The sequence below is a fragment of the Echinops telfairi genome, unplaced genomic scaffold (assembly GCF_000313985.2).
Source record: "Echinops telfairi isolate 266 unplaced genomic scaffold, ASM31398v2 ScPeMD7_7425;HRSCAF=8463, whole genome shotgun sequence".
NCBI classification, from domain to species: domain Eukaryota; kingdom Metazoa; phylum Chordata; class Mammalia; order Afrosoricida; family Tenrecidae; genus Echinops; species Echinops telfairi.
This window is the reverse complement of record NW_022111325.1, coordinates 8660491-8681563: the sequence shown is the minus strand read 5'-3', so window position 1 is coordinate 8681563 and position 21073 is coordinate 8660491. Positions and strand designations below refer to the sequence as shown.

Genomic DNA, 21073 nt, shown 5'->3' with positions numbered 1-21073 from the left:
GCCCGCCTCCCCAGCTAAGGGCTGAGTGGGGCGAGAAGGGCGAGTGCCAGGCTAGGCCACGAGACACTGCTTTTTGCCAGGGTCCTGGCAGCTTCCTCTTCCACAGCCACTTCCGTGAGGTCCGGGGCCCAGAGGCCAGAGCTGCAGCCGTTACCCAGGCCACCCTCCACCCCTCAGTTGGGAGCCCTGCCCCCCTGGGGCTGGGCCAAGCCCTGAGGTCGACTGGGGATCCCATGGGGGACTGGTAGGGCAAAGGCTTGGGGGGCCAGAGGCGGCGGGGCCAGAGCCCCGGGCTCCGGCCATGAAGGCCCGGCAGAAAGGGAAGAAGAAGGGCAGCTCGAAGGAACGGGTGTTCGGATGTGACCTGCAGGAGCACCTGCAGCACTCGGGCCAGGAGGGTAAGGAGGCCGGCTCAGTGCCAGCCAGTGGCTCTTGGCGGGTGGCGGAGAGGGGGAGGGCATGGAGGTCCTCCGGCCGGCTGAATCTAGTCCCCGGGCCAGTAGAAGCCTCTGGGGGCAGTCCAGCCCCACCCCCACCCCCACCCCCCACGAGGCTGATGAGCTCCAAGGCAGGACGTGTGGCTCCATGAAGCAACTGCCTGCCTGGGACTCTGGGCTGAGGGCCAGTGGCGCATGGCAAGCACCCATTGAGAGGAAGAGGATGGAGTGTCTAGGAGCAGAGACTGTAGCCTGGAGGGAGCTGAAGGGACAGGGTGGTGGAGGAGCAATGACTGGTCCTTGGAGCTGAATGAAAGGGGACAGGAGAGTCCAAGGCTGGCACTTCGGGGCTTCATAGTTGGAAGAAAGGTCCTGGGCCAGCGGGGTGGTAGGGGGTGGCGGGGGACATTGTCGTGGGCTCTGGACCTGCTGTAGTCTTGCTGGCCCACAGATGAGGGTCTGGGGTGGGGTGAGTCGCCTTCTCCAGGCTCTCGGAGCCTCTGGTTCAAAGTGGAGGGTCAGGGGAGAAGCTGCTGAGAAGGGGATCCCAAGAAGTAAAGAGATGGCTGGAAGGCTGGTTGGAAGATTGGAGGAGGAGAATACAAAAGGCGGGTATGAGGACAATCTGGGGAGCTTTCCCAACTCCCTTCCTTGGTGGTCTTGGAGGGGGCTAGGAAGCCAGCAGGACCAGTGACTTCACAGGGGCCACCACTGTGCCTGGCCATGGAATAGCCACTCAACATTTCCATTTCTTGGGTGGATTTGAAATGGAATCCAGGTATCCTGCCAGCCCAGCCCAGCTTGTTTTTGGCACTTTGAACTCCTCCCAGAAAAGGGCACAATTCTTCCCTCCACCCCCCACTCCCCCTGCCCCCCACCCCACCCCAATCTGTCATTTCCTCTTTGTCCCCTCTTCTGCCCTGGGACTGTAGTGCCTGCAGTGGAGGGGTGGTGGTGGTGGCGTTTCTCAGCTCATTTCCTGCTCCCTGCCCCGCCCCTGCCTCCCCAGACACCTCCTTCCCCTTTTTTCCTCCCCTGAATGGGCCCCACCCCTATTGGCCTTTGGTAAAGGCAAAGCTTAGGCTTCAAGACAGAGTATCATCTGTGGCCTTGCTCCGAGCCTCCCTCTCCAGAAAGGGGGGCAGAGTGGACCCACTTCAGTTGCTGGTGTAAGGCCTCCTTCCGAAGGGCTTTCTTACGTGAATGATGACTGTTGGCCGAGAGCCACATGGTTTCATTCTCCTGACTCTTTGCAAGCCTCCCCTGGCACTGCCCTTCCCTCAGACTCACCTTTCAGCCCTGTCTTGAAACCCTGAACCCACCTTCAGCCAGATCCCACTCCTTTAACCCTCCTGGCTCCTACCTGAATCCCCGGCAGGGGAGGGGCATACCCTCCAGAGGTGTTTGACTGATGCCTAGGTTGCTGGTCTTGACTGACCCTGGAGGAATCCCACAGTGAGAGAGAAGTACCCCTGCCCTCACCACAACCCCGCCTGAGCCCAAGGGTGGATCACCTGGGGGACCAGAGCCTGGTGGCAGACCCCTCTCCTGCTTATCCTTCACCCCCTCCTGGCACACAAAGCTGCAAAGTAGGGAAACAGACAGAAATTGGTGACGGCTTTTCTTGTTAAACTCAAGACCCAGCAAGAAAATAAAAGACCAGCCAGCAGGAACATGTGTTTCTGGCTAATTTATCCTGCCTGCCTATTGATTTCCATCCTCAGCCCCAGGTCTCTTCCTCCCCTAAACCCTGTATGTCCTGAGTTCTTTCTGCTCTTAATCCTTCTACTTGGGATCTCTTGTTCCAATGTCTGACTTTCCAGGTCCCTAAGCTCGGAGGTTGGAGTGAGGGGGCCCTCCCTTGATGTCTCTAGAGCTTTGGCTCCATCACCCCAACCCTGTCTCTAACTTTTATCGTTGTTGTATCTCTCTGATCTCTCTCACCCGGACTCCCCCCATCTCTCTGACCCCTGTTTCTCTTCCTCCATCTCGTTGACCCATTTCCTCTATGGTTCTGAGTCTGTAGGTCTTGAATGCCTCCTTTAAAGGCCTTCTCTGGAGATGCACAATCAGCAGAGAAGCACAGGGTGGGGGAAGACCTACTTTGGTTGCCATTCCTGGGAAAAGTACCCGGGGGTTTTAGGTGACAGTAGGCTCTTTATGAGTCAACCTAAGAGTACTACAGCCTCCAGAGGAGGTGGGTTAGCTTTAGCACCCAGAAGTCATGCACCCCATCTCTGCATCCAGTGCTGGGGACTCAAGTTTGGAGGACTCTGTCAAATAGGAGCTGGTCTTGACGAGATGTTGTTCTGCAGGACCAGGGCTAGTGGGAGGTCAGAGAGGTGCCTAGAGGAACTCCTTATCTCCTGGTCAGGAAAATGGGGGGTGGGGGGACTGTGATGGTGGGCTCTCATGCCTCATTCTTAAGGAAGCACTTACTCTCAAGATCACACAAGTGCACAGCTAGTACTGGGTCAACCTTGAGAGTGAGTGCTTCCTTAAGTTTGACACCCTAGGGTCTGGCTTGACTCATTCTCATCCTGCCCTGGTATGCAGGAGGGCAAAGGGGCTGGAAACCAGGGCATACTGGAAGGCTTAAAGTCCGTGCTTGACAGATTATTGATCATGTCTTTCATTCCATGTTATGCATTTCTACCTCACTTTATTCCTCAGAGAGCTTGGGATAACTTTCAAAACCCCGAACGTTGCAAGAGATAGAACAAATGACTGAAAGAATGGGGTTGAAGGAAAAACAAAAGTAAGATCAGCACCCAGAAATGCATAGCAGGTGGCTTTAGATGGTCCCTGGAAGGGGTTCTGAGATGCCTAGTGGTTAAAGTAAAGAGGTACAAATTTCAGAAGGCCCACAAAAGGGGGACAAAAAGAGAGGAGGGGGAAAAGTGGCGCAGGAGAAAAAGCTTTTTTTCCAACACTGAAACCTGAAAGGAACGCCTCTGGTGGATTCCTGTTAATAGGACCCAGTGTTCTTGGTCTTAGGCAAGATTTTCCTAAGTCCCTGAGGGATGCCACTGATTGTCATAATTGATTGATTCATTTATTGAGTCAACAAATATGTATACAGCACCCGCTCTATTTCAACACTGGTAACTCCTGGGGAGGAGGTTACTATTTGTCAGAAGGTAGATATAGAAAATAAACGAACCATAGCAAAGTGCAATGAGTGCTGTAATGCGGATATGAGTAAAAAGTTTGAAACGTGTTTTGAGGACTGCATAGGAGTTCACCAGGACAGAGGAGAAGGTGTTCCTGACAAGAGAATAACACGAGTGATGACATCCAGGCTTATTCATGGATTAGCAAAAGGCTGAATCATAGGCTTTGTAAAGGAACTTGGTTGGAGCTGAGGGTGGAATGGTGACTGGACCTAGTTTTTGAAGGAGCTGATATATACCGAGAAATTTGTATTTTGTCTGTAAGGTCAGCGGTGTGAGTTAGAGTGAGGGTGGGGGCAGAGTGTGTAGCAAGGAACATGCTTTGGAAAGATATTGCATGGCCCTGTGGAGACTGGATTTGACACACAGCTGTTGAGGGCTGACATGTCTGGAAGGGAGCCCTGGAGTGCACTTGGTTAAGTGCGTGGCTGCTAACAGATGTCACCCAGAGGCGCTGCAGGAGAAAGACTTGCATTCTGCTTTTGGAGAGGTTATAACCAAGAAAAGCCTGTGGGCCAGCGCTTCTCTTTCATGTTGGGTTGATGGTAAAACAACTTGAAGGCATCACCAACAATACCGTGTCTGAGAGGAGTCCCTACAACCCAACCCACTACCATCAGATGATCCTAGCTCATAGCAACCGTAAAGATGAGGTTTCTCAGACTAAATCTTTATGGGAGCAGACAGCCTCAACTTTCGTCCATGAAGTAGTGGGTAGTGTGAGCTTAGTGTTGGCAGCCCAATGCCTACCTCCCAGCACCACCAGGGTTCCTTTAACCAATCAGTGGGCAGTTGGAATCCACCTAGAGGTGCCTTGGACTAAAGACTGCCTGGTGACTTCACTGTGTGCTGTTCAAATCTGACTCACGGTGACTTGACAGCTGTGGCTATTGAGGACCCTACAGTCAGTGTCTGTTATCAGCGTCACATTATGCACAAGCAAGGGAAGGCTAGGTCTACTTGTGCTTATTTACTAATCTGTAGTGAATACTTTCACGATGTTTTTCTCCCATCACATCAGAGATTCTTCTAGGAATGGCTGGCATCTATCGCTCTCCCAGCCCCCACAGCATCTTCCTATAGAAGCTAAGCCTTTTTTCAAATTTACAAACCCTGACTGCACGCGGGGTAAGTGCAGGCCTACCTGTGCTCCCTTACCAATCTGTAGCGAACAGTTTTTCACATGTTTTAACCACATCTTGGATGTGGTGAAACCCATGCAAAATTGTTCACTACGGATTAGTGGGTAAGCATGAATAGGCCCAAGATTACCTTAAACCCCCTGCCATTGAGTCCAGTCTGACTCCTAGTGACCTCATGTAGGATTTCTGAGGCAGACAGCCTCATCTTTGTCCCACGGAGTGACTGATAGGTTCTAACCGCCCACCTGTGGTTAGCAGTCCCATGGTTACCCAATAACGCCAATAGGGCTCTGTGTGCTTACCTTGCTTATTGGTTCACCTGCCCTTGGCAACAGAACACAATTCTTCTCTGGAACACATAGGGGTCACCATGAATCAGAATGGAGTGAATGACAACTAGTTTGTTTTTGTGGTACATGTATGAGACACCATATCAGATAAAATGAGCAATACCAAGATGGTTCATACTTAGATCTTGTCATTAAGGATATGATAGTCTATTAACAGAGAGAGAGAGGACCATCATCTGAGGACACAATAAAGCTTGTTGGACTCTTGAATTTTAATCCTGGTTCTAGCTGGGTGGTGCTAGGGAGATATTATTTCTTTGACCCTCAGTTTTTTTATTTGTAAAATAGGGAGTAGAATACCTAATTTTCAGAACTAAGTGGCAGAACATGCAAGGGGGTACCCCCCAAAACCAAAACCAAACAAAGAAACAACAACTGGACAAAGCTCCACTGAGCAGAGCTTTCATAGTATGCATTTTCCCCAACAGGTGCGCATCGGGCAACTTGCTTTGAGTTAGTACATCCAGTGGTGTCACCTGGGAAAGTTCTCTCTGGTCACAGTGAAATTTTTCTTAAAAGAAATTTCACTTAACCTTGATTTTTGTGATGGCTAATTTAGAGAACAGCATGTGGCTGTGAAATTTTGTTTCCTGCTTGTGGGGATAAGGGGAAGGGGGTCCCCCACAAATCATCACAGGTCCGGTAGGCGCAATTGTACAGCGATAAGTAAAGATTATAGTAAAGTCATAGAGAGCATGAGAGATAGAGAAGAGATTGGAATAAATGGAGTCAGACACAATTCATAGTAGCATTGCTCACCTCAGCCCCGCTTGGTGGTCCTCGTGGGGGGAACCCGGCCAAGAGAGCAGGAGCAGCCTCGGGGACCTGGAACTGGGGAGCGCTCCCCTGGCCTGAGAGCCAGAAAGGGCCCGGGGGAGCCAGGACCAGGGAGAGCTTCCCGGGCTCCGCTGAGAGCCTCTACTTTATTGCCAACCAATCATTATATCCCTTTAGGGGGACATGATTATAGAATCACACGTCACAGCAAGGGGCAGTACATTAGGCATACACATTGCAGGAAGGGGATCTATGATAGGCATAAGCGTGACAGGAAGGGGATGAGCTAGGGGTGTGCCCATAGGAATGGGAAGGTCTAGGGGTATACCTGTGACAAGATGGGCGGACCCTAGATTCATGATGGCAGCCTAACGTTGGTCATCCTTGGGCGGTTTTGACCTCTCTGGGGTCTCCTACAAGGAAACAGACAACTACTATCCTTATCAGAAGGGAGTGGGCCCTACTTGTGGGATAAACAGTGGTGTCTGCTTGCTCCAGATGGCTGATAGCTTAGGGACAATGACCCCTAATCTCCTCCTGATGACCTCCAAGTGTATAGTCATTCTCAAGCAGCTAAGTCTGGCATATATTTGGGGGAGACAACTTGGGAGAAATCCTTCTGTTTCCCACACCTGCTTAGGAAAAATGCTTCAGAAGCTGCTGTGATGTTGAAGAGAGCTTACAAGGACAATGCTATGGGAAGAACCTCATGCGTATGAGTGGTTTTCTTGTTTCAAAAAAGGTGAAATGTTGATTGATGACAAACCTTGTTCTGAACATCCATCAACTTCCTGATGAAAATGTTGACAAAATGTGCGCGCTTGTGCTTGAAGACCATTGAACCATTGATGGACCATTGAAGAGATGTAGAAGTTATCTGGACTATCTTGGAGCTCAGTTCAGCAAATTTTAACAGAAGATTTGGGAATGCAAAGGGTCACTGGAAATCTGTGCTTTGGGTTCTGACTGACCAGGAAAAAAAGCATCCAGTGGAAACATGCTGTTCTTTGAAAGCAAAGCTCAAAAGCAACCCAGATTTTTTTTCCTAAGGTCATTATTGGTGAGGAGTTATGGCACTATTCTTATGACCCCGAAAGCAAACATTAGTCAAGGCAGTCAAAGACACCATCGTCACCTCGCCCTAAAAGAGCTCCTCAAGTGAAATGAAAACCAAGATGATGTACATTTGTTTTTTGTTGTTTATTTTTTTAATGTGAGGGGGATGGCACATTTGGAGTTGGTACCACCAGGTCAGACTGTTGATCAAGTTTTCTATTTAGAGGTTCTGTAAAGATTGTGTAACAGTGTGCGACAAAAAAGACCTGATTTGTGACAGACGGTGGGCTGGTTTTGCCACCATGACAAGGCACTTGCTCACGCAGCCATCTCACTGCACCAGTTTTGGCAAAAAACAGCATGCCTCTCTGGCTCCATGCTTTACTCACCTGACCTCACTCTGTGTGACTTCTTTTTGTTTCTGTGAGTGAAGAGAGATGTGAAAGGACAGCAATTTGACGATGTAGAAGAGGTGAAGGAAAAAACAAGGGAAGCACTGTCAGCCATCCAAACAGATGAGTTTGGAAAATGTTTCCAAGAATGAAATCACAGATTTGACAAATGTATTAATGGAGAGTACGTTGAAGGTGATAATGTTGTTTTGTAAAAATAAATTCTGGGTTTTTTGGGGGGGAGGGTACCCCTCGTATATAAAACAGCAAGGGTTGGGCACACAGATACATTTCTCCTTTTGAGATGACATATTTGAAGATCTGTCTCTATTTTTGGCACCTTCCAAGGGTGGAACTAGTGTTCATGAACTTACTTACCAAAGGAATGGGGTGTCTCTGTAATGCCCACCCCCTCCCCATCAGCCCTGTTCCATTTTAATTCAGATAAGTGACATTTTCCTTAACCCGATGTAGAATATTATACAAATTCTCTCAAGACCATGAAAGGACAAAGCTGTTTTAGAGCAGGGGTTCTCGACCTGTGGGTCGTGACCCCTTTAGGGGTCGAAGGACCATTTCACAGGGTTCGCCCGATTCATAATAGTAGCAAAATTACAGTTATAGAGTAGCAACAAAAATAATTTTATGGGGGGGGGGGTCACCACAGTAAGAGGAATTGTATGAAAGGGTCACGGCATTAGGAAGGCTGAGAACCACTGTTTTAGAGGGATTGGTGGCCCTGATCGGGAAGAATCTTTCTGAAAGTACTTTTTCCCCATGAACCTCACCATCACTCTCCTCAACATCCGCTTGTGCAGTGCTCCCACCTGTTAGATACCCTGCAATCTCTGACCTCCCAGACCGGATTTCTCTTTCCTGACCCACTTGTGTCCCCAGTGCCTCAGGTGCTACGGAGCTGTGCAGAGTTTGTGGAAGAGTATGGAGTGGTGGATGGGATCTATCGCCTCTCAGGGGTCTCCTCCAACATCCAGAAGCTCCGGTGAGTCCGGCAGAGCTGTAAGGGATCTGAGGCCAGGAGGCCTGGGGACCATTGGGCCTTGGTTGGGTTGTCAGGGAGAGCAGATAGGAGGGCTAAGGAGACTGGGAAGGAAAACATAGGTGTTCAGCATTGCATTGTCTTCAGAAAGAGGGCTTGTCTCCTCAGCAAAAGAAAGAGCCAGCCAGTATGCGCACACACGTACACAGAGCTGGCTTTTCTTTTCATAAAGTGGGCTATAATTCACATACCGTAAAACTCACCATCATAGAGTATACAATTCATTTGTTTCAATAGTATTCACAAGGTTGTGTAACCATCACCACTAATATTAGAATATTTTATAACCCCCCAAAAGAAACCCCATATTCTTAGCAGATGCACCCCCACTCCCCCCTTACCTGATTCCTGGTGGCTACGAATCTACATGGTTTCTATTTGTCTATTCTGGACATTTCATATAAATATAGTATCGCTGGAGGTGAGGGAGCACTAGAACTGATTGTGATTGCACAATCATTTTAAAGGTGGTATAACCATGGGGGGGATTGTAAAATGATATGGTAATGATTATAATTCTCATTGATATGATTGAATGATTGAACTATTGAATTGTACGATATGTAAATTATGTACCAATCAAACTGTTTTTTTAAAAAAACAGAAGGTAAGAAAGAAAGCTCTGATTTTCTCCTGAGGAGCTGCTGCTGGCAGATTCAAACTTCCGACCTTTCAGTTCACAGCCCAGCACATAACTCTGACCCCATCAGAGCTCCTCAGAAATGTCATAAGGCACAGAAAACACAAAATGTAAAATGCCAGACCAAATCTGACCATATTGATACAATTAAATGTAAGCAGGTTATACAATCTAATAAAAATGATCAAGTTCGGCACACCCTGCCGGCCGAGCTCTGCCCACGTGGCGTCATCACATCCAGCCTGGGTCCCGACAACAGAAGACCGTCTGTCATCTGGGAATGTCCGCATCACAGTAGAGACGCTTAGAGTGACAGACTTCACAGCATGCACACATGCGCGTACACACACACACACACACACACACACACACACAGGCACACACAAATTTAATACAAACCAACAGTCTAAAATAAACTCTAGCTCTTCAAAAAAAAAAAAAGATCAAGTGGCGAAATATAAATAAATCAATATAGTATCATGGTGGGGTCCAGCCCCAAGGAGCGGCGTGCACCATTAAAGAAGACAGGAAAAAAAAAAAAAAAGAAGACAGGAAAGAGGGCGCATGCCCAGTGGACTAGTCTTGGTTATTCCAAGCATTCCGAGGGAATACTTCAGAGGGAGCACCAGGCATACAAGAGACAGGAGGAGCAAACATTCTTTAAGACGATAGGCATCTTTGGACGTGAGGAGTCAATCATCTGTAGAAAACAACTTTGTCTAGACCAGTGGTTCCCAACCTTCCTCATGCCGTGACCCTTTCATACAGTGCCTCATGTGGTGGTGACCCCCCAACCATCACATTATTTTCGTCGCTACTTCATCACTGTCATTGTGCTGCTGGGATGAATTGGGCGACCCCTGTGAAAGGGTTGTTCGACCCCCAAAGGGGTTGCGACCCACAGGTTGAGAACCGCTGGTCTATGCATTTATGGGGAGCACACGTCGACCTGGGCTATCGTGTCCTGAGGTGCTTGATCTCGGACCGTGGAAGCATTCCTCACGCAGCGATGGCGTGCCACGCTGTGCGCACGAGTGCTGGGAGCAGGCCGTGTACACTTTGTTCCAGGCCCTCAGCTTCCTACAGCATCATACCATCTCTGCTAACTTCTTTCACTTAGCGACATGCTTGTTCCTCCTGCTGTAGCCTGAGTCCTTCAGTTCACAGGCCAGTACATAACTATTTTGTGATCAAATACTATTCCATTGTATGGATATACCACATTTGGGGGAGGTGGGGAGTCCATTCGTTGATGGACATTTGAGTTGATAGCACTTCTTTTGTGTTATGAATACTGCTGCTATTTTTAGTTCTTTGGGGTCTATACCTACCAGTGACATTGGTGGGTCAGATGGTAATTCTAAATTTAACTTTTTGAGGCATTGCCAAACTGTCTTCCAAGTGGCCACACCATTTCAGAAGCTCACCAGCAATGTGGGAGGGCTCTCTTCCTCTCTGCCTCCTCACCGACGCTTGTTATCTGTCTGTGAGTACCGCCATCTCAGTGCAGGTGAAGGAGTCTTTTTTTTTTTGCATTTAAAGAAGCTTGTATTTACATTTTATTTGACACTAGTCACTGAAGAGTGAATACTTGCATTCTTCACAAACATACTGCATGCAATGTGAAAATGGAGTCATTACGTAGAGAAACACAATGCACTAAAAACTGTAGACATAGCTCCAAAGAAAGACTGGAATAGAATCTCTGCAGATCCCTTTTATTTTTCTCTCTCTCTAAGCAACACGTTCAAATGTTTTTGTTAGAGGGGAATTCAGTTATAAAGGAAGTAATACTCATTTCACTTCAGGCATATTACTGAGCAGTCAAGCGATCAAGTGATACATTGTATTGGGTAAATCTGCTGCACAAAACCTCTTAAGGTGTTGAAAAGCTTGGATGTTCCTTTGGGGACGAGGGTGCACAAGTCATTATTTCTTCTTCTCCTTCTTTATACGGTTACTTTTCTTCTGTAGCCCTTCAGACCATGCTTACATCTGAGGGGTAAGGGATCTAGAGGGTTTTTAAGACGGAGTTTCTCTCTCTATTCAGGCGTTTAAAGAGACACACAGTCTGTGCAGTTGTACAGTCTATCTCAACACATGAAATCAGTACTAACAATATCCCATTAAACACCCCATAAGGGTGGTCTCTCCCCCGTGAGGAGTCTTTCATGGTGGGTTTAATTCTAATTTTCCTAACGACGAATGGTGTTCAGTATCTTTTTTATGTTAATTGGTCATTTGTTTAGCTTCTGAAGAAATATCTGTTCAAATGCTTGCCTCACTTTCTAACTGGGTGTCTGTCTTTTTATTGTTGAGAGATCTTTATATATTCCTCATGCTTGATCCTTATCGGATAGATGATTTGCAAGTATTTTCTCCCATTCAGTGAGTTGTCTTTATGCTTTCTTGATAATGTCCTTTGACAAGCAAAAGTTTTGCATTTTGACGAAATCCAACTTATTGCTTTTTTTCCCTTTGGTTGTGTGCAATTTGCTAAGAAAGTGTTGACTAATTCAAACTTATGAAGAATTACCCCTATTTTCTTCTGTTATACCCACCCATCTTTGCACATACCAGAAACACCTCCTGATGCCCATCCCCCCCATCTGCAGCCTCCAATATAACCTCATCACATCCAGAGCTCATCCCCCTGACACATCCCCCTGTTCATGCACACACCTGTCACTCATGCTCTTACCCATCTGCACGCCCCACCCAGGTCTACATCTACAATGTCTTAGATCGGCCTCCTGGGACATACATACCCCAGACATTCTTCGTCAAGTCCCAAGCATGCTGCTCTACAATCCAGCCTGTAGCCCAGCTCTGCAGCTCCCACCTCTTCCCACATCTCCCCCAACCCCTACCACTCCTGACCACTCTGCCCTCCCCAGGCAGGAGTTCGAGGCAGAGCCGAAGCCAGACCTGCGCCGGGATGTTTACCTCCAGGACATTCACTGCGTCTCCTCCCTGTGCAAGGCCTATTTCAGAGAACTGCCGGACCCCCTGCTCACATACCGGCTCTATGACAAGTTTGCTGTGAGTTGACAGGCAGGGGAGGTGGGAGAAGGGGTTCAGGTGCTGTTCTGCTTTTGAGACTGCAGGTATATCAGAGGCCAGCAGGAGTCTCCGTGCTTCTCAGAGACAGAGACCACAAGAAAGCCTTACTGAGGGAAGACACCCTCAGCCCAATCTCCTTGCCTTGCTCCTCCTGCCTCCCCCCTTGCCCCTCCTCTCTCACTTCTCCCTCTGCCAAGGCCAGCAGACCAGTCATGGACATGGAAATGGTGGGACCCGGGGAGAGAAAGGCAGATGGGCAAAGCTAGAAGTTTCTTAGAAATCACCTAGCATGGCATTTAAGAGAGTGAGAACACTTGAGAGGAGTCACAGCTTTTCCAAGGCCATCCCTCAATTAGTTGTGATTATTTGGCAAATGTAACTTGAAAGAGACAACACATGACAAAAAAATGTTATTCTGAATTGAGTAACACTTTTATAGTAAGTTGCTTTTGATTTTTTTAAAGCACAACTACACAAAGAGACCTTGAAGACTGGGTTAGGTAGGTGTAGGCCTCCCTGGACAACTAGACATAGCTCTGTAGTCTCTGAGCACCCTCAAGGAGAAATGCACGGCTGTATTTCAGCACGGGAACTTTCCTGATGAGTACTAAGGCATACAGAGCAGCTGTGAGTTGCCCAAGGTCACATGGCTATTAAGTGGCCTATCCAAGGACCAACCATAGGTCTTTCTTGAGGACTCTGGGTCCTGAGCCTTCTCAACTGTGCCAATCTGTCTCCAGAGATCTGTACAAGGTGCAACACAGATTGTTTCTGAGAGTTTGGCTTGGTACTCGGGGGCGTGAGCAAGGGCATTGCTAGATCATTGACTCCTATTTCTTGTACCCTACCCATAAGCAGGAGGCTGTGGCAGTGCAGATGGAGCCTGAGCGCTTGGTCAAGATCCTAGAGGTGCTTCGAGAGCTCCCTGTGCCAAACTACAGGTGTGTGGGGCTCCACCATGCCCACCTGGTGGGGGTGTGTGTCCTGGTGCTCTCTACACAGCTCAGGTGCTCTTTCCACCTGGACCCTTGATCGTCCCTCCTTTCCCAGTCCCTAAGTCCCTGTCTTGACAAATCAAACCAAACGCACTGCTGTGAAGTCAGTTCTGACTTCATAGCTACCCTGCTTGTTAAATGTCTCCTTCTTGCAGGACCCTGGAGTTCCTTATGCGGCACTTGGTGCACATGGCCTCGTTCCGCACTGAGACCAACATGCATGCCCGCAACCTGGCCATTGTGTGGGCCCCTAATCTTCTCAGGTGGGAGCACCAATGAGCATGTGGGGAGGGGGGGCGATCCTGGGAGAGACCAGCTGTGGGAGGCTGGCCCAGGATGAGTGTGGCTCTGTGGACACACTCGGAGAGGGCTGTGGAGTTTCAAAGAGCCCACTGAGAAACAGGAAGGTCCAGGCCTGTGACAAGTGGGATGTGGCTTACCATAGCCACATTGAGCCCCTTCTCTTGGTCCTTGTGCTTGCCATCACACTGGCACTGCCCCTGAGCTCAGGGACTAGAACATGACAAGTGGTGGCAAAGTGTCCACTGAGTCAACGTCCTGCAGTTCACTGGGACAAGCAATAAGAAGCCCTGTGATTCATTATAAACAAGGTGCCTTGGCTGTGCGAGGAAGCAGAGGCCAATCTGGAGGAGTGTGTACTAGGAGGCTTCCTGGAAGAAGTGGCATTCTGATTTGAAGCCTGTATTTGATTAAAGAGGTGGAGATGGGGGCAAGGGCATCCAAGGGAAAAGATATAGGCATTTTCAGGGAACCTTAGGATGGTGGTGTGCGATGGGGCAGAAGAAGAGTCACTCCATATGCGCAGGTCTAAGGACATAGAGGCCTCGGGCTTCAACGGAACAGCAGCCTTCATGGAGGTGCGTGTGCAGTCCATCGTTGTCGAATTCATCCTCACACATGTGGACCAGCTCTTCGGGGGCGCTGCCCTCTCTGGTCAGTGTCCTTCCCACCCGCCACATTCTCATTTTCTGTCTGGGGAGGGTTGTGTCAGAGTTAGAGAGGGTCTCAAAGATCAACTAGTCCAGTCCCCCATGATATATATAAACAGCCCTGACACAGAAAAGAGATTTTCCTTATTACCATGTGATGAGAGCCCTGGAGGGATAACAGGACCATCGAGATTTGGGCACGGCCATTCTAGTTTCAAGGAGTCCTAGTGGCATAGTGGTTACGTATTAAGCTACTAACTGGAAGGCCAGTGATTTGAAACCACCAGCTGCTGTGAAGAAGAAAGAAGAGGTTTTTTATTCCCATAAAGAGTTGTGGTCTTGGAATTCACAGGGGCGGTTCTAGCCTGTCCTACAGGGTCACTGGGAGTTGGCATCAACTCGATGGCAGTGAGTGGGATTCTGCTTTCAGTTCAGGGGGGAGCCTGAGGTCTCATTCACCATCCTGGTCCAGAGTGACTGCTCATCCTCCCACCCAGCCCACTCGGCTAATGTCCTGGGATCGCTTGGCCTTCTCTGTCCATGTTGGCCCCCCCCCCTTGAGGGCCTCGCAGGGCTGGCTGTCCCTGGTGGTCACTGAGTACTTATCCAGCCTAGAAGTTGGTGAGGGAGAGAGGGCAATGCTGGACTAGGTGGCCGAGGTCCCTCTCTGGCCTCTCCCTCACTGGCCAATTGCTTTGTTTCCCTCTAGGTGGTGAAGGGGAGGGCGGATGGCGCTCACTTCCAGGGATCCGGGCATCAAACAGCCTTGAGGACTCTATGCCCAGGTCCCTGCCCTACCACCTGCCTAGCATCTTGCAGGCTGGTGATGGCCCCCCGCAGATCCGGCCCTACCACACTATCATTGAGATTGCTGAGCACAAGTAAGCTCCCTTTCCTGGGCCCCCCTCCCCTGCGCTGGCCGCCCTCCCCCCGCTTCCCAACGACCCCCCTGTTCCCTGCAGGCGGAAGGGGTCTCTGAAGGTGAGGAAATGGAGATCCATCTTCAACCTGGGTCGCTCTGGCCATGAGACGAAGCGGAAACTGCCCCGAGGGGGTGAGGACAGGGGTAAGTCTGGGGAGACGTGGGCCCAGCTCGTCGATGTGCGCTCCGCCCTGGCTCGCTCGCTAGTCACACACCTTGTCTTGCAGAGGACAAGTCTGTTAAGGGGACACTGCGGCCAGCCAAGAGCATGGACTCACTGAGTGCTGCGCCAGGGGCTAGTGATGGTGAGCAGAGCATCCCCGGTGACCTGTGTGCATGTGTATGAGGGTTGTGTGAGCAACGGCCTGGCTCTGTGTGCATCTGTGTGTCTGCATGTCTGGGATGTGGGAGTGGGAGGATCGAGGCGGGAACTCCTTGCTGTGTGTATTTGCGCATATGTCCAGTGCTTTCTGAAGGATTTAGTGAGCGTGTGTAATAGTACATACATCAACCACTGCGCTGACTGCTGGGGAACGGGGGTGAGATCACTAGCTGTGTGTGTCCTATGAGTGTTCGTCCACAGAGATGACTCGGACAGTATGTTGTGGATGAAGGGACAGTGTGTGTGTTGATGGGTGGCAGCGATGACCAGTTTCTGTTACCTGCAGCAAGGAGAAGGGGTTTTCGAGGTATGGGCAGGCGGGGTACATGGTGTCCTGTTGGCTGGCTGGCGAGTCTGCAGGAAAGACAGAGGGAAGTTGGGCCTGGTGTAACCAGGGGTATTTTCTAGATCTAGAGCCTCCCTGGCCGCTGAGGCTGTTGCTTTTTCCTCTCCACAGAAGCAGAGCCATTGATAGGAACCAGCTGTCCCCGACCTAGCCCACTACTGCCCGAGAGCCTGGAGAACGATTCTGTGGAGGCGGCAGCAGAGGGCGAGCAGGAGCTGGAGACAGAGGCGCTGGGTGGCACGAACTCTGAGCCAGGCACCCCTCGAGTTGGGCGGTCAGCAGCCCGGGCTGGTGGCACCAGCCGGGCAGAGCGCTGTGCCGGGGTCCACATCTCAGACCCCTACAATGTCAACCTCCCATTACACATCACTTCTATCCTCAATGTGCCCCCAAACATCATCTCCAACGTCTCCTTGGCCAGGCTCACTCGTGGCCTTGAGTGCCCTGCCCTACAGCCCCGGCCAAGTGTTGCCTTGGGCCCTGGGCCTGGGCCCGGGCCTGGCCCCCCAGGTGAGGACCCAGGGACTTCTCCGAAGTAGGGAAGGGGACTGGAGCACTAGGCTGAAGCTCTGATGCTGGGTTCTTGCCCGAGAAGGTCAGAGGCCTTAGGCCTTCGGATCAGATCACTGATCACTGGTGCATCCAAAAACAGGGCTCCGTGTCAGCACACAGACAGGAATTACTACTATCGGTGTGGGAATATACAATGGATAAAAGAATGAATAATCACATCTAATATTTATCCAGGGCTTATGACGTGCCAAATGCTCTGGGAAACGCTTCAGAGTCATTAGTTCATTTAGATTTCTCATATCGTACAGCCATACTGTACTGTTCTTTGTCTGTTACCGGCGGAACCTAAGACTGGGGTTGAGCAGTTTGTTATTAAAATAGATAGGAAGTGGCAGAGCTGGGATCTGATCTTGGCTCTGACTCCAGCCCCTAAAATAGGACTGACGAGAAGGGCTAAAGCTGCACAGTACAGTGGGTAAGGGTGTGGGCTACAAAGTGAAGTCGATTTGGGCTCAAGTTTTGGCTTTGCCCTTTATTGGTGTGTGGCCTTGAATTGTTTAATATCTTTGGGCCACCATCATCTTCTCTTACGTAAAATAGGGAGACTATCCTACGACTCTCACTGCCATCAAGTCAACGCTGACTCATAATGACCCCCTGTGGCTTTACAAGGCTGTGACTGTAACTGTTCACGGAGTAGAAAGCCCCATCTTTCTCCCAAGGAGTTGCTGGTGGCTTTGAACCGCCGACCAAGCGGATTGCAGCCTAACTCCTCACCATGCACCGCCAAGGTTCCTACACAATAGGGTTACGTGTCGGGGAAGATAGGCTAATGCCCTATGAGGAGGAGCTTAGTAAAAGCAGCCATAAGCCAGGTAAAGGAGAGTGATCCGAGAGGATCAGTCAGACAGACTCACTGTATGCTGAGACCACTGGGCCCAGAGTCTTCCATGCTAGGAAGACCCCACCTTGGAAAGGGTCAGGGCTGGCCTGGACTTTTGGAATTCTGGGACTACCTCTCCCTCAACAGATGAGAAGTCGGAAGCAAGTCCAGGCCCAAGTCCCTTGGCTGACTCCGGCCCAGCGGACGGGGCCCCCGCCCTGGAGGACTGTCTGTCCCAGGAGGTGCAAGATTCCTTCTCCTTCCTAGAGGACTCAAGCAGCTCGGAGCCTGAGTGGGTCGGGGCCGAGGAGGGAGAGGTGGCCAAGGCAGCAGCGGCTTTCTCTCCTGGGGAGGATGACCCTGGAATGAGCTATCTGGAGGCGCTCCTGGGAGCTGGGCCTCAGGTAAGGAGGAGTCACCGAGGGGTGGACGTGGGGTGGGGTCTGAGGGCGAACAGAGCCCCTGGTCCTGAGCCAGACGCTGTGCCTGCAGGTGGAGGAGTTCTCCGTGGAGCCTCCCTTGGATGACCTTTCCCTGGAAGAGGCGCAGTTTGTCCTGGCGCCCAGCTGCTGCTCCCTGGACTTTGCGGGCTCCCGGCCTGAAGCTGAGGAGGAAAGTGGGGAGGAAGTCTTCCTGAGTGCCTATGATGACCTAAGTCCCCTGCTGGAGCCCACCCCCCCAACCTGGGGCGGTCTCGGGACTCTGGAGGAAGAGGCGGCACGGTGTGGACAGCAGGTTTCAGGGCAGGCGGCAGGAGAGCAGACAGGCTGGGAAGTTGGAGATGACAAGGTGGCTGAACCCATCGGTAGCTTGGACCTCAGGGAAGAGGCTGAGGGGAGTCCAGAGAGGGAGGTAGAGCCCGGAGAGTCTGGTGAGACAGCGGTAGCAGCTGAGGAAGGCAAAGAGTTGGGCGAGACCGAGGTAGGAGCTGAGGAAGGCCAAGACACGACAGTCAGTTTGAGTGAAGGGAGTGAGGCAGAAAGAGAGGCCATGGAGGAGAAGCCCAAACATCGCCATGAAGCGGGGCATATGGAGGAGGCGGCTATGGGTGTGGAGGAAGCAGGAGAGCAGGGTCAAGATGAAGAGGGGCAAAGAGAGCTGGAGAAAGAGGAGGAGGCTGTGGGAGGAGAGGAGACCCAGGGAGAAACTGGGAAGGACCCAGAGTCTGGGGTCCAGGAACCCCAAGTGGCTGAGGAGAGCTGGGAAATGATAAATAAACACGAGGCTGAGGGAAGTGGAGAAGATGATGGTAAAGGACAGAGGGGAGCTGGGGGTCAGGAGGCAAGAGAAGACCACGGAGATGGTGATGCCAACAGAGTCACAGCAGCAGCAGCTAGAGGAGATGCAGGGGCGGCCAGCAAGGAACGGGAGTGTGGGGACGGAGAGACTGAAGGCGACCCAAAGGCCAGCGGCGACAGCTTCGGAGAGAGCTCCCTCTCTGAAGGGTCAGGTGAAGAGTCCCTGGAGGTTAACAGTATCAAAGGGGACAATGCCCAGTCTGCTGACGGGGAACCTGCAAGCCTACAGCCACCCAGGCCAGAGGAGATGGCGCCTGAGGGGCAGTTGAGCCCAGAGGGCTGCGACCTGTGTCCCTGTCCCCCTGGCTTAGTGGGCAGTGTGGGTATGCGCCTGGCTTCCACCCTGGTTCAGGTCCAACAGGTCCGCTCGGTGCCCGTGGTACCCCCCAAACCACAGTTTGCCAAGGTGCCCAGTCCACTGTGTAGCAAGATCCATGTGGCACCTGCAAATCCATGTCCTAGGCCTGGCCGGCTTGATGGGACTCCTGGGGAGAGGGCTTGGGGGTCCCGAGCCTCCCGCTCCTCCTGGAGGAATGGGGGCAGTCTTTCCTTTGATGCTGCTGTGGCCCTGGCCCGGGAACGTCAGAGGACTGAGGCTCAGGGAGTTCGGCGGACCCAGACCTGTACTGGAGGTGGGGATTACAGTTTCAACCCCAGAACCACTCCTCCCTGTAGCTTGACCCCTGCCCATTCTCTTCGGCCACTTAGCTGCCTGGAGTGCCCATCTGAAGGTACAGATGGATCTGGACCCCGGAGTCGGCTTAGTCTGCCCCCCAAAGAAGTTCAGCCCCTTGACCCCCTTATGCACCCCCAGCGCCGATCATATGCCTTTGAAACACAGGCTAACCAAGGGAAACGTGAGGAACCGATTGGGGCCAGAACATTCTGCAAAGGGGACCAGTCAGCTGTTTTGAATCTTTAGGGCCCCATGGTCAGCTGTAGGGGCTAATTCTACCGCCTTTGGCCTTCTGCTTCTCTTTTTGACCTGGGGGAGGCCACAGGTTGGCTTGTTTACTTGAGCTTGTCTGAAACAGAAAGCACTTAGCCAGTATGAGATTCCTAAGAAAGTTGCCGAGATCCTGTTCCCAAGGAGTGGTTACTGGTTAAAAGGAACATGGGTAGGCAGAAAACTTGAGGGTTTTCAAAGTGAAAAAAGCAGAGGGGGAATTCCAGCCAAGTTCCTGCTCTTCTCTGAGGCTGTGAACCTTCAGGGAAGCCTAAGGTGAAGTGGGGAGGACAAGACCAAGTCAGGGCTTACCACACACAGCCACTTCTGTATTCCCACCACTGTTCTGTTCTGGGGCCCTTGAATCCTTCGTGGCCGTCTGGGATGAAGGCGGAAGTTCTCCAAAGGCTTGTGTTTGTTGGGAGGTCTGACCCTCTTTCCACTCGGCCATCTGTCTCTTGTCACCTTAAAGGGTCCCCTACAGTTCTCTCTGAGCTCTCCCTTTCCCTTTGGATTAATTTCCTCCAGTTTTAGGAAAGGGGAATGGGGCCATTCAGGCTGTAGGCCTGCTTTTCCAGACTGACTGAGCCAGAAATTCTGCTTCAGGAAGGGGAGATATCTCAGAATAAAAGTTGTATTTTTACATGTAAAGAGTGTGTAGTCTGATTATTCTTATTCGTGTCATGGGTGGTTCAGTATTGTCTCTTCATAGGTTTGGCCAAACTTTTGTTTTTCTGTTGTTGTCCTTTGGGTGTTCTTCCTCAGATGTTGTCATGGAGACCTGTGGCTAGAAACTAGAGCTGAGTTCACAGCGGTCAGGCAAAAGGGGAAGAGAAACTTATTTGCATAATGCTCATTCTGTGCCAGGAACCGAGCTAGGTATACCGTGAACATTGAATCTATGCCTCCGAGTTTATTAATCCATGAACAGTTCTGTCAGGCTGATACTAGGATCTACATGTTATGGATGAGGAAACGAAGACTCGATTAAATGATAAGATTTGCCAAAGATCTAAGGGGTAGCAAGTGGCAATGTTAAGAGTGAAGGGTTTATCTGGCCTCGGAGCCTGAGGCCTTCACGTTACAACCCTAACAGCGCAGATCCACTCAGGTGGAGGATCCTGACCTGTTGTGAGGGAAATAAAAATCCCTTTCACAGAACTGGAAGCCTAGGGGGCCTTTGCATAAAGGCCAGCTGACGCCAATACAAAGGAGTATGCCTAGTTAGCGATCTTAGTCTTGCAATAGGTAACGCTTCAACTCCATGCCCTAATCCAAGATGGCGTCCCGGCCGGCCGTTCCTCCGAGGCGGAGGTTGGCTTCCTCACTTTTTCCCCGGATACCGAAAAGGCGCTGCCCAGCACAATGATGGTGGTACACGCTAGTCTTCCTTCCCCCATGTTTGCTGAGAGCAGTCACAACCTCAGCGTCCTTCCGGTGGGACCCCAGGAAATGGCATCTTTTCGGCCCAGGAACACCTCGAACACCTTCCTACCCGTCAGTGGAGTCTTCCGGAAGTGGGGAGACCCGGGCGGTGAGGGAGCGGGGCGGGGCGGGAGCGGCACTTCCGCCCCTCACCAACATGGCCGCGGGCCGCCAGTGCGCATGAGCAGCTGCCCATGGAGCTGCCCGGGTCCGGAGGGGCCAGAACACGGTCGGGGGAGCGCAGGGGGTGAGGCCGCCTGGCAGGGTGAGTGCAGGGCCTGGCAGGGACGGGTGGGTGGCCCCGCAGGGCAGCCGCCATCTGGCTT

The 21073-nt window shown here is 51.1% G+C and overlaps 2 protein-coding genes across 2 annotated transcripts in view; both read left to right on the top strand.

The window, feature by feature from the left end:
* The first annotated feature begins 237 nt into the window (after positions 1-237).
* On the top strand, positions 238-19973 carry ARHGAP30 (Rho GTPase activating protein 30). The gene is made up of 12 exons (XM_045298440.1): positions 238-398; positions 8225-8327; positions 11922-12066; positions 12946-13028; positions 13238-13345; positions 13909-14036; positions 14742-14913; positions 14995-15098; positions 15182-15259; positions 15794-16192; positions 17226-17482; positions 17571-19973. The coding sequence occupies exons 1-12, from the start codon at positions 302-304 to the stop codon at positions 19296-19298; spliced, it is 3402 nt and encodes a 1133-aa protein (XP_045154375.1). The 5' UTR covers positions 238-301; the 3' UTR covers positions 19299-19973.
* A 934-nt stretch (positions 19974-20907) lies between these two features.
* Positions 20908-21073, top strand: part of USF1 (upstream transcription factor 1) — a 5695-nt gene continuing 5529 nt past the window's right edge. The window contains exon 1 of the mRNA XM_004716520.2: positions 20908-21012. The gene's annotated coding sequence lies outside the window, so the exon portion shown is untranslated. The remainder of the gene's footprint in view (positions 21013-21073) is intronic.